Source organism: Chrysochloris asiatica, unplaced genomic scaffold, assembly GCF_000296735.1.
Source record: "Chrysochloris asiatica unplaced genomic scaffold, ChrAsi1.0 scaffold00004, whole genome shotgun sequence".
Lineage (NCBI taxonomy): Eukaryota > Metazoa > Chordata > Mammalia > Afrosoricida > Chrysochloridae > Chrysochloris > Chrysochloris asiatica.
In genome coordinates this window covers 10216981-10235121 of record NW_006408522.1, presented here as the reverse complement: position 1 = coordinate 10235121, position 18141 = coordinate 10216981, and the positions used below count along the sequence as shown (strand labels likewise).

At 37.1% G+C, this 18141-nt stretch overlaps 1 protein-coding gene across 2 annotated transcripts in view; it reads right to left on the bottom strand.

Annotated features, from left to right (window-relative positions):
- NARG2 (NMDA receptor regulated 2) overlaps nt 1-17913 on the bottom strand; it is a 62698-nt gene extending 44785 nt beyond the window's left edge. The window contains exons 1-3 of one of the 2 annotated variants that reach the window (XM_006831582.1): nt 17873-17913; nt 14749-14853; nt 2819-3080 (exon numbers count right to left, since the gene is read on the bottom strand). In XM_006831582.1, the coding sequence (XP_006831645.1) occupies nt 2819-3080; nt 14749-14853; nt 17873-17913 (408 nt within the window). Of the gene's footprint in view, nt 1-2818; nt 3081-14748; nt 14854-17872 lie in introns of those variants that run through there. The other variant, XM_006831583.1, reaches the window with a different exon arrangement.
- Nucleotides 17914-18141: the final 228 nt, after the last annotated feature.

Genomic DNA, 18141 nt, shown 5'->3' with positions numbered 1-18141 from the left:
TCAGAGTCTCCTCTGACATCCATTTTGACCTTTTCCTTCTTTCTTGTCTTCTTAATGACTTTTTGCTCTCTTCATGTATGATGTTCTTGATGTCATCCCTAGAGGGAAGTTTTATTCTGTCCTAAGGGGTTGTGATGAGTCTGAACTGACGTGACTCTAAGGCAGTGGTTTTGTTTATAAAATAAACTAAAAAGCTTTACAAAAAAATCTTCATTTTTATTAGTAACCAGTACAAATTAAATTACTGCAAAAAACAAGAGCAATATTTTTCAAAAATATTCAACAGAGTTAATATCAGAAGCCATAAAGGTAAGGTCCAGTTTTAATAAACCTTAAAAAAAAAAAACAAAAACAAAAACAAACTTTCATACAATAGTGGTACAAAATGGTATGGGTTTTTACAGAACAATTTACCATTGTGTTAAATGCAGATCAAAACATGCGTGTTAAAAACATGCATAGCTTTTGATTTGGCAAGAATTTTTAAGAATTTCTCTTACAGAAACGTTCATAGACACTAACAAAGATTTTGCTGCACAGATGTCCAGCAGAGCATCATTTATATAACTTAGACATTGGAATGGTTTAAAATGTTCAATAACAAAGAAGTGGTTCAATAAATTACGCTACTACTTAAGCAATGAGCTGGAGCAAGATATATTCCAAAGTATGCAAAATGAATCAACAAAAGAATTAAAGCACCATGGTCTGTCAAAAAAATCCCCAGCACCTCCTTCAAATTTCTATTTTGGTTAATACATTGTTGTGAAGTGCCATGGAGTTGGTTCTGACTCAGAGTGACTCTATTAAAAGCAGAATGAAAACAATGCCCAGACCTGTACCATCCTCACAACCGCTGTTTGAGTCCATTATTGCTGCCACTGTGTGAATTCATTTTGTTAAAGGTCTTCTTTCTTTTTATGACCCTTCACTTTACTAAGCATGATGAGTCTCCAGAGACTCATTCCTCTTGACATGTCCAAAAAACAAGAGACAAAGTCTCAGCATCCTCACTTCTAAGGAGCATTCCGGCTGTACTTTTTCCAACACAGATTTGTTTGTTCTTCTGGCAATCCATGCTCTTCTAATATTCTCCAAAACCATAATTCAAATGCAATTCTTCTACAGCTTTCCTTACTCACTGTCCACCTTTCACATGCATAAAAGGCTATTGAAAATACCATGGCTTGGGTCAGGCATACCTAAGTTCAATAACTGACATCTTTGCACTTTAAAGAGGTTTTTTTTGCAGCAGGCTTGCCTAGTGCAACACAGTGTTTGCTTTCTTGACTGCTGCCTCCAAGCACAATGAAGTCTTTGACAACTTCAATCTTTTCTCTGTTTATCACAGAATTAATTGGTCCAATTGTGAAGAGTTCTGTTTCCTTTACATTGACATGCAATCCATACTAAAGGCTGTAGTCTTTGATCTTCATCAGAAACTACTTCAAGTCCTCTTCATTTCAGCAAGCAAGGTTGTGCCAGTGCCATCCGTGTATCTCAGGTTCTTAATGAGTCTTTCTCTAATCCTGATACCATGTGCATCTTCACATAATCCAGCTTCTCAGATTTGCTCAATATACAGACTGACTAAGTATGGATACGGCTACACATTTTTTCAGTTTTAAACCATTCAGTATCACCATGTTGTTTGAACAAGTGCTTCTTGGTCTAGGTACAGGTTCCTTATGAGCACAAGTGTTCTGGAATATCCACACAGTTGAATGCCTTTGCACAGTCAATAAAGCACAAGTAAACATCTTTCTGGTATTCTCTGCTTTTTGCAAGATCCATTTGATATCAGAAATGATATCCCTAATTCCACGACTGCTTCTGAATCTAGCTTGAGTTTCTGACAACACCCTGTCAGTGTATAGCTTCATAATCCAAATTTCTTGGCATAGATGAGTGCCTCCAGTGCTGTATAAGTTTGCTGAAACATTTCAATTTGTATTCTATCAAATCCTGGAGCCTTGTTTCTTGGCAATGCATTTTGAGCAGTTTGGGCGTCTTCCTTCATTCAGTACCATCAGTTCTTGATCATATACTACCTCTGGAAATGGCTGAGCATCGACCAATACTTTTTAGTACAATGACTCTGTGTATTTATTGAATCTTCTTTTGATGCTTCCTGCATCATTCAATATTTTGTCCATAGAATCCTTCAATATTGCAAGCCACTGCTTGAGTTTTTTTCTTCAGTTCTTTCAGCTTGAGAAATATTGAATGTGTTCTTTCCTTTTCGTTTTCAGACTCTAGGTCTTCGTACATTTCCTTTTTATATGGTTTTAGCTTTTCTACACTCAAGAAGTTTCAGAGTCTCTTCTGACATTCATTTTGGCCTTTTCTTTCTTTTTAATGACCTTTTGTTTTATTCACGTATGATGTTTTTGATGTCATCCCACAACTCTTCTGGTGTTCAGTCTTTACTGTCTAATGCATCAAATTTATTCTTGAGATGGTCTCTAAATTCAGATGGGATATATTCAAGGTCATATTTTGGCTCTTGTGGACTTGTTTTAATTTTCTTCTGCTTCAGTCTGAACATGCATATGAGCAACTGATAGTCTGTTTCATAGTCGGCCTCTGGCCTTGTTCTGACTGATATGATTGAGCTTCTCTAGGTTCTCTTCCTAAAGATGTAGTCAATTTGATTCCTGTGCATTCCATCTAGTGAGGTCCACATGTACAATCACCATATATGTTGTTGAAAAAGAGGTATTTGTTAACATTACTATACCTAGAAATACAGATGATAATTTACAAGTACTTCCTAAATTTTAATACTTTTACTGAAGATGAAAACTAAAATACATACCAAGTATTCCAAGTAGTCATTTTTATTTATTCCAACGTCTCTGAAATTTGCAGGAATTTTTGCATATTTAACCAACAAATCCACGTAATTCCTCTGCTCTCTCTGTGAGAAACGAGAGAAACGAGGATAAGGAACTCTTGGTTTTGGAAGAAGTACCATTCCAACTGTGGTTTTAACTTTTTCCTTTGCTTGAACTGCTGAACTGACTGCCGGCTCATTTTCTACAGAACTTGCTGAGGCATTCAAATTTTCTCCTATACGTCTGGAAAACAAACAAACAAACAAACAAACAAAAAAAACCACAATAAAAAAATTTACAAATATGTGTTTACATGAAGATTACTGTCATAGAACTTCATGATTCTCAATCACCCAGGAGAATACAGTGCGATTAACACAGCAAATTCTAGATTATTATCTAACTCTGCCACCTGCATTTTGATGTTCAGACACTTAGTGTAGATTATGTATTTTGCAAGATAGGATCACATTGCAAACTTACCTTTAATTATTGATGGAGAATAAGCACAAATATACTAGGTATTCAACTGCCCAACTTTTTCTCTTTATTGAAAAGAGCTAAATTACTATCAATAATTAACATGCAGGCTATTTCATGTTTATATTTTACTATAATGAAATTTTTTTTTCTGATGCCAAATTCTCTAGTAAGATATTATCAGTTAACAAACAAAAGTCACTGAGTAAGATATAGTGAGGTTAAAAACTGGTTAACAAATTTTCTGAATTCTACATTTTTCTAATTTTCTCAAGATTTGAAAAATGAAATTCCAACACTGTGCACGAGATTTTATGGACACAGTAGAGGTTCTAGAAGTCATACACCACTCTACCACTTTTGAGTCATGTTGTTATTGTTAAGTGCAGAGTCGGTTCTGACCCATAGCAACCCTGTATAGGGTTTCTGAGGAGCAACTGGTGAGCTTAAACCTTGAGGTTCAAACTGACTTTGAAGTCCAGTGCATTAACCCACAGAAAGCCATGTAACAACTTTGTTTTTTATGACTGCAAAGAGAAATTTTGGCATACATCTATAATGAAATACACCAAGAGAATCTGTATTTGTTTATGAAATGCTATTTTTTAATTTTGAATCCCTGCTCAGTCTAAAAAGTTAATGGACCCACGGCCCTTAGGAAGAAAGCCTAGAAGAAAGGCCTGTTTATCTACTGGAAAAAATCAGTCTCTGACCTTAAGGAGTACACTTCTACTTTGACACTCAAGGTCATCATGAATAGGACTTGGCTTGCCAACAACTGGTTATTCTCAGTTTAAAAAATTTGCCTTACCATCCAATTAAGGTACCTGCATAGAAAGTTTCTTATGCTGTTCATAATCTAGCTCTATTCTTAGTATTCAATTGATAGAATATTCATTTTTAATAGAATTGAACAGTCCTTACGAAAGCAAAATGTCCTCAGCTAGCACTCAAACTCCACAATTCTAATTGGCAGCACAGTAATGGTTCCAATGAGCTGGCTGCATTTAAAGACAATAATCTACAGAGGAAGGGAAGGTAATGAGATTATCATCTGTTGATTAACCTTCATTTCTCTATTCATGAAAATTTACTTAGTGAATGCCATGTGCCAGTTTTATGCTACATCCTGGAGCTATGACTGATACTGAGCAAGATTCAATCCCTGCTCTCCAGGATCTTAGAATTAAGCAGATCAGGCAAATGAATGGGGTGGGGGGAAGAAAAGTAAATATGTACATTAATACAGTGTGACACCGGAGATCTCAATTCTCCAAACTGAACATAATGAATCCATGTCCGTGAAGAACCCTAAAGACATCATGATCAGAGATGAAGAGGTTGAAACAGCCACACAATGATCCTTAACATTCTTAGCATTTATTCCAGATAGGTATTTTAGAAGGCTATATAGGATTCCTGGAGTCCTGGTGTGGTGCTATGGATTAATGTGCCAGACTGCAAAGCCATTTGAACTGCAAGGTTGGCAGTTCAAGCTCACCAGCTGCTTGTTGGAAACCCTATACAGGTTTGCTATGGGTCGGAACTGACTCAATGGCACTTCACAACAACAACATAAGACTCCTGGTGTGGCGCTGTAGGATCAGTACTGGACTGTGAGCCACAAGGTTAACAGTTTAAACCACCAGCTACTCCTTGGAAACCCTATCCAGGGTCGCTATGAGTCAGAACCGACTCGGATGACATTTAACAAAAATCACATGTGACTGTTATCTGGATTGGGATAACAATAAAGGGGGCTCGGGAAAGAACTAAAAGCATTTCGAGATGAAGTATACTAGATGGGGTAACATCATTTTTAGTGTTGTTTGTTGCCATTGAGTCAATTCCAACTCACAGCAACTCCCTAGGTATAGCAGTCAGTGTCATTTCACCTCACTGAAGGTCTTCCTTTTTCTTCTGCTGACCCTCTACTTTACTAAGCATGATGTCCTTCTCTGGGGATTGGTCCCTTTTGATAACATGTCCTGTCCAAAGCATGTGAGAGGGAGTCTCACCCATCCTCCATTCTAAGGAGCTTTTTACTTCTTTCAAGACAGATTTGATTTCCTGGCAGTTGAAAAGCAATGCTTTTTAGGTCTTCCTTTTTCACTGCTCAGTTTTCTTATGTATATGAGGTGACTGAAAATATAGCTTGGGTCAGATGCACCCTAGTCAGCAAAGTGGCATTTCTTTCCTTTTAAAGATTTTAAAAGGGGTCTTTGGCAGCAGATTAGCCCAGTGCAATATATCATTTGATTTCTTAACTGCTGCTTCCATGGGTGATGAATATGAATTCAAATAAAATGAAAACTTCGACAATGTCAACGTTTTCTGTTTATCATGATGTTACTTACTGGTCCAGTTGTGAGGACGTTTAGTTTATGTTGAAGTGCAATTCATAGTGAAATCTAGTCTTTGATATTCATCAATAAGTGCTTCAAATCCTCTTCACTTTTGGCAAGCAAAGTTGTGTAATATGGGTAGCTGTGGTGTTCCATACAATCAAGTATTAAGGACTATATAACTTTCAAAGGTCACTTTAGTCTTTCTCTTACCAAACACAAATAATTCTTGTCTTTTATTACTTATCATAACCAAATTATTTTATTCCTATTTTCCTTATAATTATTTTATGGTTTGAAGCCCTGGTGTGGCACTGTAGGTTAATGAAATATGGACTGCACGGTAGGTTTGAACTACAAGGTTGGCGGTTCAAACTCACCAGTCACCTTGGAAACCCTACACAGGGTTGTTGAGTTGGAACCAACTTGACAGCACTTAACATCATTTTATGGTTTGGCTTCTCTTCCTACTTCTCTTAAATTCAGTGTTATTCATTTTAACTTGTGCATATAATTTCATCATGTCTTCTAGTGTAGTAGATTCTATGCATTTATCCTAAAATACATATTATGCTAATATAAATTATTTTCATTTTTTATATTTAAAACATTATTCTTTAAATTATATATGCAGTAATTTTTAATCTAGTAATTTCATTTTAAGCTAAAAAAAGATGTGGTTTATTTCTTATAAATATTTAATATAAAAAGTACACTGGGATTTTGGGGCTAATAAGGTTGAGACTTATCAAACTAGAGTTGTTTCTGGGCAAAGGGTACGTTAAGCTCCATCAAAACTACAATTTGTTTTAAATGAAATTTACAATACTAGACTAAGACTGCAAAAGTTCCAAAAGATGAAAAGAACATTTTTAAAAAAAGGATTTAAGCTACCAAAATAAAGCCACATATACCAAGATACTCTTATATTCTGCTAACCTAGGGCTGAAAAATTAATCAAGAGAGCTGGTTAGTGAATGGGAAAGAAATCTTGGTGTGTTTTTTTAATTTTAATCATGATTTGAGTGGACGTTTACAGAGCAAATTACTTTTCCATTCAACAATTCATACACCTGCTTCATGTCCCATCACAGCAGTTCTCACAACTCCACAGGACTCTTTCCACTTCCTGCCTGTGTTTACCGATTAGGAAACAAGTCTTGAAAATTAAAATAAGGATGCTTTAGGTTAGTTCTGAAAATAAAGCAGGTGAAAGACATATTTGGCTACTAAACTTTCTCCAGTAACTGCATAAAAATAAGCATATTTCAAGTTAACAAAATGAATATTAACTGCTGATCTTGGGAGAAATTCATTACAGCAAATTGATTTCTCACTAAAAAATGTCTTGAGAGCTATTCAAACCTAACAGTATTGTGTCCGCAACTCTTAACAATACTGCTTCACAGCTGTCTCTCTGAATATGAGAACATGTCTGTCCTTGTGGCACAAACTGGCAAATTTAATTAAGCTGCTGCAGCAACAAGATGCTGACTCAGATATGCCAGCATATGAATGTCAAGAAATTCTAGCAGTTTAAATTGGCTACATTCAGCCAAGAATGAAATGGCAGCACATCAAGATCATTTCAGAGCACTGTGCTGTCAAAATCTTCATCAGGGTGCAAACCAAAAGCATCTGACAGGGCTTCTCCAGCCACATTTACAGCATTATACTTTATTCCAGTTGATGGTTTGAAGTTTCCCACCTTCATTTTGTCAACTACCCATCCTCCTTTTTTGACTTAAAGTTTCTATTAGGAAAAAAAGGCAGGATCTAAAACTTATTGTTTTTTGTACTTTATGCCTATCACTTTGGATAGTTTCTTAAAAAGTAGAATTTGGGAATGGTGCTTCTATCCTCTAAAGTCATGTTGTACCTCCAAAGTTTGATTTACTTTTCCACTAAACATATTAAAGCTTCATATTTTTCCTTAGATTTGAAGCTAAATTTTCTGTTGATTTAATACTTCATTACAAATTACAGGAACAAGAAATATTAATTTAAAAAAAGGGGGGGACAAATAAGAGTGTATAATAAAATGTTTACAGTGGTTATTTCTATATGAACAGTACACGGAACAATTTCATTTTCTCCTTTATTCTTAGAAGTACTTCCCAAATATTCTACAATAAATTTTATTTACTTTTGGTGCTTCACAGAAAAGCAACACCATTAATAGTTTTCTTAACAATATTCATATGTAGTAAAGACACTGTTCAAGTTGCCCTTTTGTTCTGTGAATATTTTATAGGATACAAAGAGCAAAAGAAAAGTTTTTGATCTTGAAATTAACAAAGAGTAAAATGCTTTCTTGTGGATGGGTTAGGACTGAATAGAAATCTCACATTGTTGAAAACAGTGCAATTTAATATACCGATAGTTTCTAAAAATATGTTAGAAAAGACAAAAAATACAAAATTAAGCTAAGAAAAAATTTATATGCTTTTTGACTTTTCCACCAAGACAATAGTTTAAATTAACACAGTTTGAAAATCCATTCCTTACAGTAACAATCTTAATAAAAGTTGATGTTAGGAAAAAAGACTGGAAACTTATTTTTTCTATGCTAAAAGGTAAAGTGTTATCAATAAATTATTTTCCGCTCCATGGAAACCTAAAGAAAAATATGCACATACTAAGAAAACAAAGCTTTTAGGAGTTAGGTGTATACAGCTGCTGGTAAAATGACCTCTCCCTTATACAAAGCTAGATTATATCCCACTGTTCGGATATGTTACTCTTCAGGAGGCATAAATGGTGTGGAAAAGAACTATTACAATCAATCAAGAAACAGTGGTAGGATTAAGAAATTCAATATGAGAACTTCTTAGTATGGGAAGATGAAAGCTGAGATAAAGTTCTTAATATGGTGAGAGATTAAAAAAAAAGTGAAGAAAGATTTGCTTACTAAATCCTAGGACACTAGAATTGGTAGGCTTTCTTTCATTTAAATGAAGAAAAGCAAATTCTTTACTTAATTTCCAGTAAGTCTTAGGGAATTAGTTATCCCAAGATGTGATGCAAGTTGAATACTAGTTTTAAAAAATATTCCTAAGTGCATATGAATAGGGGTCCTCATATCATTTACCCTTCTGTAGTTGACATCAGTAAAGGCAGTAAGTAATCTCTCACTAGGGCCTCCACATAGAATTGCATACAAAGCTATTCTACATTACAATCCTGCACCCTAGCAAGAAAAATGGTGCTTTTGAAATTGTCTCTTTAAAATATTTACTTTTAAATTGCCCTTTTTAATACAACTACTTATTTTTGAGTCACTTAGGTATTCATTTGGTGGGATCAAAAAAGCACTTGTTTCTTTAATGTCAAAAATCTAACAAAATAAAAAAGTACACAAATCCTCCACTTATAGGTCATCCATAAGAACACATGCAAAAATGATCCTCACTGTTATAGAAAAACAATGATAACGAGCCATATGAGTCAACAAGGGTCCATTAAAAAATTCTGATATACTCAAACAATGGAATGATACAGCTATGGGAAAGAATGAGGTTAATCTTTATGAGCTAATATGGAGAGATCCCTACAATACGCTGTTGTTGCCGCGTGCTGTTGAGCTGATTCCTGCTCGTAATGACCCTAAAGGACAGAGTAGAACTGCCCCGTGGGGTTTCTTAAGCTAGATTCTTTATGGGAAGATTGCTAGATCTTTTCTCCCACTAATGGGTTTGAACTATTGCTCTATTAACAGCTGAGTGCTTTAACCACTGAACAAAATGGGCAAAGCAAAATGCCACAATACAGTCCTAACTGTATGAAAAAAGACTATATTATTGTAAGTGTGCGTGTGTGTATGTCTAAAGGAGCCCTATGGTGCAATGGTTGGTAAACACTTGACTGCTAAGCTGAAGGTTAGCAATTCAAGCAAACAAAGGGTTCCAGAGCAGAAAGCCGTGGCAATCTACACACTCTGGGAAAATTACAAGTTTGGAAATCTTATAGGATCCTTTTCCCTTGTCCCACATGGCTGGGTTACTTTGAATCAAAACCAACTAGATGGCAACACTTTTTTGTTTTGTTTTCACAGTATGTTGTTAAGTGCCATCAAGTCAGTTCTGACAGTGACCCAACATAGGGTTTCCTAGGAGTAGCTGATGGGTTTCAGCTGCAGACCCTGTAGTTCGCAGTCCAGTGCTGATCCTACAGCATGACACCAGAAGTCCTTCTACAGTATTGTTGTTGTTAAGTGCTGTCAAGCCATTTCTGATTCATAGTGACCCGGTATAGGGTTTCCAAGGAGCAGCTGGTGAGCCTGAACCCCCAACCTTGCAGTTCAAACGGCTTTGTAGTCTAGCGCATAAATACACAGCGACACATCAGGACTCCTTTTACAATAAAGGTCTATTTTAATACTATTACGGGTCTATTTTATATTACTTTTTTAAGGAAGGAGAATTATATATATTTCATAGGCTGTTCTGATGATTAAATGAGGTAATAACTGTAAAACACTTGGAATCATTCTTAGCACAGAAAAGAATAAGTATTGATCATCTTAATCAATCTTGTTGCTGTTTTCTTGGAGCCTATAATCCACTATACACCCTTCCATTCAACACTGTTATGGAATGAACTGTATTCCCTAAGAAGATAGGTTTGTGTCCTAAAACCTGGTACCTCTGAACATGAAGATATTATTAGTAACTATGAGACACATTAGAGTACACATGAGTCCTAATACAATTTGAGTGTTTTCATCATACTAAAAGCATAGAGCCAATCCCAAGTTGGGCAGAGGAAGGATAGCCACGTAAAGCTGTATTCAGAAGTCCAGGAATGCCTGGGGGCTACCAAAAGTTGGTAGAGACAAGAAATCTTCCCATAAAAACTTCAGAGGGAACATATCCTGCCTAGCATGTTGCTTTGGACTGTTAATCTCCAGAACTATCAGACAATAAATTTCTGTTTTTATAAGCCTGTAGGTCTATTATTATATTCAGTAATTATAGACTGATTTCATTACACAGACACATCATCAGAGGTTCAGTTACAAAAGATTTGGTTGAGTGGAAAAACTCCACAGTAACCTAGTGATCAACCAGAATGGGAAGGCTAAGGAGGAAGATGACAAAAGACTGAGAAGTAACCAGGAGCTGGGAGGAAAATGAGGAGAGCGAGCTAGCTTGTCAGCCATGTGTTCACGGATGACCCTGAGAAGAGTCATTCTAACAGAGCAGTGAGGGTGAAAGCCGGATAAGAGTGGATCCTCCAGTGAAAAGCAAAAGCCTGGGATGTGGTATGAGAATACAGTAGGCATGGGCCAGTCTTTAAAGAAGGCTAAGTGAGAGAACATAGCAAACAGAAGAGAATGTAATCTTGAAGTATGTGTTTACAAGAGGACAAACATGATACCTTTTCAATACTGATGGAGATGATTTAAAAAAAAAAAAAAAAGTTAAGAGACCAGAGATATTAAAGTAACAAAGGGTTGATAATATGGATATAAAAACACAGGAAGAGATGGGTTCCCTGAATGGGAATTTGAATAATATAGGATCGGGCTGTGAAAGAAGATATGCTTTCTCCATGGTAGAAGCACAGCACAAAAATGAAAGTAAATACTAAGTTCTCCTAATTCTTTATTTGGTGTACTTGTACACTTTTTTAAATAAATGCCACTACTTGATTTCAAGATTCAACCACACTAGATTATAAAGAGAGAGAAAGAAAAAAAAAAAAAAAAAACCCAACTGCTAAAGGGTTAACCATGGTAGACAGGTTTCAGATGAGCTTCCAAACTAAAACAGACTAGGAAGGAGAGACAGACTACTTCTGAATATTTAGTCACTGAATACCTTATGAATAGCAGTGAACACTGTCAGCACCAGAATACTGAATACTGAAGCACTATGAATAGCACCAGAACATTATCAGATATACTGCCAGAAAATGAGTCCCTCAGGTTGGAAGGCACTCAAAACACAATTGAGGAAGAGATGCCACCTTAAAGTAGAGTTCACTGATGATGTGAATGGAGTAAAGCCTTTGGGTCCTTCATTTACTGATGAGGCACTATTCAAAATGAAGAGAAATAGCTGTAAACATCAATTAACAACTGGAACATGGAATGTACATAAGTATGAATCTAGGAAAACTGGAAATTGTCAAAATGAAATGTAACACATAAACAATGATATCCTAGGTATTAGAGTAAGCTGAAATGGACTGGTAATGAGCATTCTGAATCTATCAGTCACGTGGTTTACTATGCTGGAATGACAAATTGAAGAGGAATGGCATCGTATTCATCATCAAAAACAGCATATCAAGATCTGTCTTGAAGTACAAAGAAGTTTGTGATAGGATAATATCCATACACCTACAAAGAAGACCATTGGGCTCTGATAGTGTAGTGGTTATGAATTGGGCTGCGAACCTTAAGGTCAGCAGTTTGAAACTACCAGCTGTTCCGCAGGAGAAAGATGAGGCTTTCTGCTCCTGTAAAGATTTACAGCCTCAGAAACCCTGTACAGGGTCGCTGATGAGTCAGAACCGACTCCATGGCACATAACCACCACCACCAGAAGGAAGACCAGTTAAAACCATTGTTATTCAAACTTACACACCAACCACTAATACCAGGGATGATGAAATTGAAGAAGTCTATCAACTTCTTCAGTTTGAAATTGATCAAATATGTAATCAAGGTGAATTGATAATTACTGGTGATTGAAATGCAAAGGTTGGAAACAAAAGGAAAGATAAGTAGTTGGAAAATCATGGCCTTGGTGATAAAAATGATGCTGGAGATCACATGACAGAATTTTGCAAGACCAATGACTTCTTCATTGAAAATACATTTATTTGAATAATGTAAAAGATAATTATACACACTGACCTCACCAGATGGAATGCACAGAAATCAAACTGGGTACATCTGTGGAAAGAGATGCTGGAAAAGCTCTAGACCATCAGGCAAAACAATGCCAGGTGCAGACTGTAGAAAAGATCATCAATTGCTCATATGCAAGTTAAGGGAGAAGCTGAAGAAAATTAAAACAAGTCCACAAGAGCCAAAATATGACCTTGAACATATCCCTCATGAATTCAGAGCTCTGAAGAACAGATCTGATGATTAGACATTAAAGACCAAAGACCAGAGGAGTTGTGGGATGACATCAAGAACACCATACAAGAAGAAAGCAAAAGGTCATTAAGAAAACAAGAAGGAAAAGATCAAAATGGGTGTCAGAAGAGACTCTGAAACTTGCTCTCCAGAGTAGTACTGCTAAAGTAAATGGAAGAAACAAGGAGGTAAAAGAGCTAAACAGAAAATTTCAATGAACAAAGTCGAATATTATAATGAAATGTGCAAAGACCTGGAGCTAGAAAACCAAAAGGGAAGAACATGCTCAGTATTTCACAAGCTGAGGGAACTGAAGAAAAAATTCAAGCCTTGATTGCAATAATAAAGGATTCTACGGGTAAAATGAAGTCCTGGTGTGGTGCTGTGAGTTAATGCGCTGGACAACGAAGTTGATTTGAACCACATGGTCGGAGGTTTAAGCTCGCCAGATGCTCCTCGGAAACCCTTTACAGGGTTGCTATGGTCGGAACCGACTTGACAGCACTTACCAACAACAATATAGGCAAAAATATTGAACAATGCAGGAAGCATTAAAAGAAGATGAAGGAATACACAGAGTTACCATACCAAAAAGAAGCAGTCGATGGCCAACCATTTCAAGAGGTAGCATATGATCAAGAGCCAATGATACTGAAGGAAGCAGTTCAAGGTACACTGAAAGCATTGGCAAAGAACAAGGCTCTGAGAATTGATGGAACAGAAATAGAAATCTTTCAGAAAGCTGATGCACTGGAGGCACTCATTAATCATTGCCAAGAAATTTGGAAGACAGCTACTTGGCCATCTGAGGATGCATATCTGTGCCCATTCCAAAAAGAAATGATCCAACGGAACGAGGAAATCATCGGACAATACCATTAATATCACATGCAAATAAAATTTTCATAAAGACAATGCAAAAACAGCTGCAAACATCACTGATAGCGAATGGCCATCTTGGCCTCCAAGGAGCACTCTGGCTGCACTTCTTCCAAAACAGACCTATTGGTTCTTCTGGCAGTCCATAGCACTTTCAATATTCAAACAACGTATCACATTAGGAAAATCTGCTGCACAAACCTCTTTAAAGTGTTCAAGAGCAAGGATGTTACCTTGAGGACTAAGGTGCACCTGACTCAAGCTCCGGTATTTTCAACAACCTCATACGCATGTGAAAGTTGGACCGTGAATAAGGAAGGAGACTGTAGAAGAATTGATGCATTTGAGTTATGGTGTTGGGATGGAGAGAAAGAGGAAGACCACCAATGAGATGGATTGGCACAGTGGAAGCAGCAATGAACTCCAACATAGCAACGAATGTGAGGTTGGCACAGGGCCGGGTAATGTTTTGTTCTATTGTGTTTAGGGTTATTATGAGTAGGTACCACTCAATGGCAGCTAACATCAAAGGCAGATGAACAATGAAAAGTGAGTATGATCATGTAATAGGCACTTTGATACCAGAGAGAAAAAACCTTTGACATTATCTATTATACAATATACATATCATCTAACCAAACAAATCAATTTCTACGTTTACTCTCATTGAAATAATGATAAAAAGTTGACCAACATATTACCCATAATTACAAAAATAGGGGAAGAACAAAACATTTAGTAATAGAGAACTAGCTAAATGAATTAAAAATACTTCTATATAATGAAGTAATATGCAACCATTAAAAAGACTAAGCTATCTGTATGAGCATGGAAAAATATATAAAATACCCTTTAAATGAAAAGAGTAAACTGCAAAAAGTGTTACAGTGTAACTCCATTTGTTTTAAAATTGTAGAAAGATTTATGTATGAGGGTGCATCAAAGGTTCATGGAAAAATTCCATTATCTTTTCATTCCGGTTTTCCATGAACCCTCCGAAGTCCCCTTCTGTATAGATGTATACAAACATGCGCATATACAGAAAAAGGTCCGGAATTATGGTTATCATAGAGTACTGAATATACACATTATCAGAAAAATAGAAATAAATTACCTGTTAGATAAAGTGCATAGTTCTTTTAAACTTGGAGCCATGGAATGATCTTTATAATTTTCTCGAGAGAAAAATGTCTTAAGGCCATTTTTTGGGGAAATGTCCCTGTGAAACAAAGTAATTCACTTGCATTTGATAACTTAAAATCACATGGTACAATATTAATTTGTAATTTACCCCTTTCCCAGATAATCACCTCTTCAGCATTCGAATTCCATCTACCAAATCTACGACTTTTAGATGTTTTACTTCTCAGATAGCTTTCACCCTAGGTCCGTTTTGAAATTCTCCAGTTCAACAATAAGCAAGCCTTGCTTGTATTTTTTTTAGTATCCAATTAAATAAATGCTAGAGAGACTTGAGAGTAAGGACCGAATGAAGTAGAATGAAGGGCGGGTCGGGGCAGGGCTCACCTCTGGCTGTGAGGCATAACGTTAAGAGATTTGAAGGTTGAAGGAAAATGCTTCTGAACTTATTTTTATTCCATGTACTATTGTGTCAGGTCAAGAGACTACACTACAAAGATTCAGTGTTCAACCTATTTCCGTTAACTTGGCAAATGGGATAAATGGTGTAATTTTGCTAAAATCACCTCAAAGGTGATGATACTTCTTTGATTTTTCTTAACATAACATAGAGACTGGTCTTTCCAAGTTAACACTTTGCATTCAGTAGATGCTGGCTGAATGAAGGAATTAAAAAATTACTAACACTATGAACCACTAATCTAGAGAAGAAAAAGATTAATAGGTTTTGGTAGGAAAGGGAGATCTAAACTGTATTTGGTTTTACAACATCGGTGCTGTCTCTGAACACATACTTGATGGCAGTGAAAAGGAATGCAATGCATACCCCTTAAAACCTACAGTAGTGAAACAATCTAATCAAATCCCAACTTCTCACTGGCCCATTCTCAAAACATAACTAATAAGCAAAAGCGCTAGCATTTTGCTCTATACCAATTCTTACTGTTGGTTAAATGCTTACATTCTAACCAAAAGGTTGGTGGTTTGAACCCATCAGCTGTTCCATGGAAGAAAGATGTGTTGGAATGTTTCCATAAAGATGTTTAAAAAGAATCCTAAGAGGCACTTCTATTCTGTCCTATGGACTTGTTGATTCAGAATCCACTCGATAGGTTTTTGGTACCCAAAGTACTATGACTAAGGTATTAATAGTTAAGCTGGAGTTTTTCATTTGTGTAGCGTAGTGGTTACAAATCGGGCTGCGAACCACAAGGTCGGCAGTTTGAAACTACCAGCTGTTCCGTGGGAGAAAGATAGGGCTTTCTGCTCCCATAAAGATTTACAGCCTCGGAAACCCTGTACAGGGTCACTATGAGAACCGACTCCACGGCACATAACAACAACAATGCACCGGTGTAGAGTTTCTTATGACCTGGCCATGGTACTATATCTATGATGTCTCTTTAAGATCTAAGATTTCTGCATATCCCACAGAACAGTCATGAGCCTCAGGGACTTCCAGCCCCTTGGGAATGGGAACATTTTTTGCAATAAACAACTACTACTGAGCAAATACTGACTTAATCTTTGATTCTGGTACTATTTTGATCATTTTAATAACCTCTTCTAATGTTTGCATCTCCCTACTTACGGCTAGAAAGGAGCAGATGCCCAGTAAATGTGTACTACATTGAATTAAAGCAGCACATGCTTTAGTTGTCGTTGTTAAGTGCCGTCGAGTCGGTTGCGACTCATAGCGACCCTGTACAGGGTTGCCAAGATTTTAAAATCCTTACTGGAGCAGAAAGTCTCATATTCCTCCTGTGGAGCCATTAGTGGTCTTGAACTGCGGACCTTGTGGTTCGCATGCAGTCTACTGCTTTTTGTATGGAACCACTGCGCTCCATATATTAGTTAGATCCCTATAAAATTAATGCACTACTTAACTAGGCGCTGTATTAGCAAAGTTCTCATTCACCTCTAAAATAAGGCATATGTAATTACATTAGTCCTGGCGTGGCGCTGTGGATTAATGCGCCAGACTGCAAAGCCATTTGAACTCCAAGGTCAGCGGTTCAAGCTCACCAGCTGCTCCTTGGAAACCCTATACAGGGTTGCTATGGGTCGGAACCGACTCAACGGCACTTCACAACAACAATTACATTAATACTTGACATAAAAAAACTAACTCACTGCTATTGAGTCGGTTCTGACTCACAAATGACCCTATACAAGGCTTTTCCGAGGCTATAATCTTTACAGGAGTAGACAGCTTCATCTTTCTCCTGTGGAGTGGCTGGTAGGTTTGAACCTCCAGCCTTGTGGCTATAGTCCAGTGCTAATTCTATAGCACCACCAGGGCTCCCTATACTCAATATAACAGCAGGGGCTTGTATAGACTTAAGAAGTTCTGAGAGTGGAGTGAAGTGCTGCTGTGGCACTGTAGGTTAGCACTCGGCCACAAGGTCTGTTTGAATTGCAAGGCTGGTAGTTCAAATTCACCAGTCGCCCCTTGGAAACTCTATACAGGGTCACTAAGGGTTGGAACCAACTTGATGACACTTAACTACAGCAACAACTGTAAGTGTAGTGGGTTACGAGTTGGGCTGCGAACCACAAGGTCAGCAGTTTGAATCTACCAGCTGTTCCACAGGAGAAAGATGAGGCTTTCTGCTTCTGTAAAGATTTACAATCTCAGAAACATTCTTTTTCATATAATTCAGCTTCTAAGATTTGGAGTCCTTGTGTGGAGCTGTAGGCTAAGCACTGGAGTGCTAACCACAAGGTTGGTAGTTCAAACTCTATAGAAGGTCACTATGAGTCAGACCCGGCTGGTAGGCACTTAATAATATATTCTTAAAAGGGTGTTTTTTATTAGTTATGTGGAAATTGGCATGGTTCTAAAACATAAGAAGGTAAATTTCCAACATCCCTCCTTTGCTAAGAGATCAAATATATATATATATATATATATATATATATATATATATGATGGAATCACAGCTAATGATCTGAGTGCTGAGGATAGGTAAATTCCCAGGCCCTGAACTTGTATCTCCTGTTTCCTCCAAATCTCTCCAGGTCATAAATCCTTTGCTATTCTACCCACCAGACCCCCTTCAGTTCTCTTTATGGGATAACAAACAGATGCAACTCACCAGTTCAGCCTTGGTTCACCCATGACCATGTTGGCGCTCATAATTCCTAGATTTGTCCTTCACTCTTTATCACAACTCTGCTGCCTGACTCCAATGGAGGCAGGACCCCTTCAGAATCTACACTCAACTGTGGAAAAACAAGAGGTCATGATTAAAAACAGGTGATCTGCAGGCACAGGGAGGTGCTATTAACTCAAGGGAGGAAGTAACTCTCCTCAGCTGGTATCCTCCACCGACTGACATCAAGTACAGCAGGTTCCCAAGGTTCT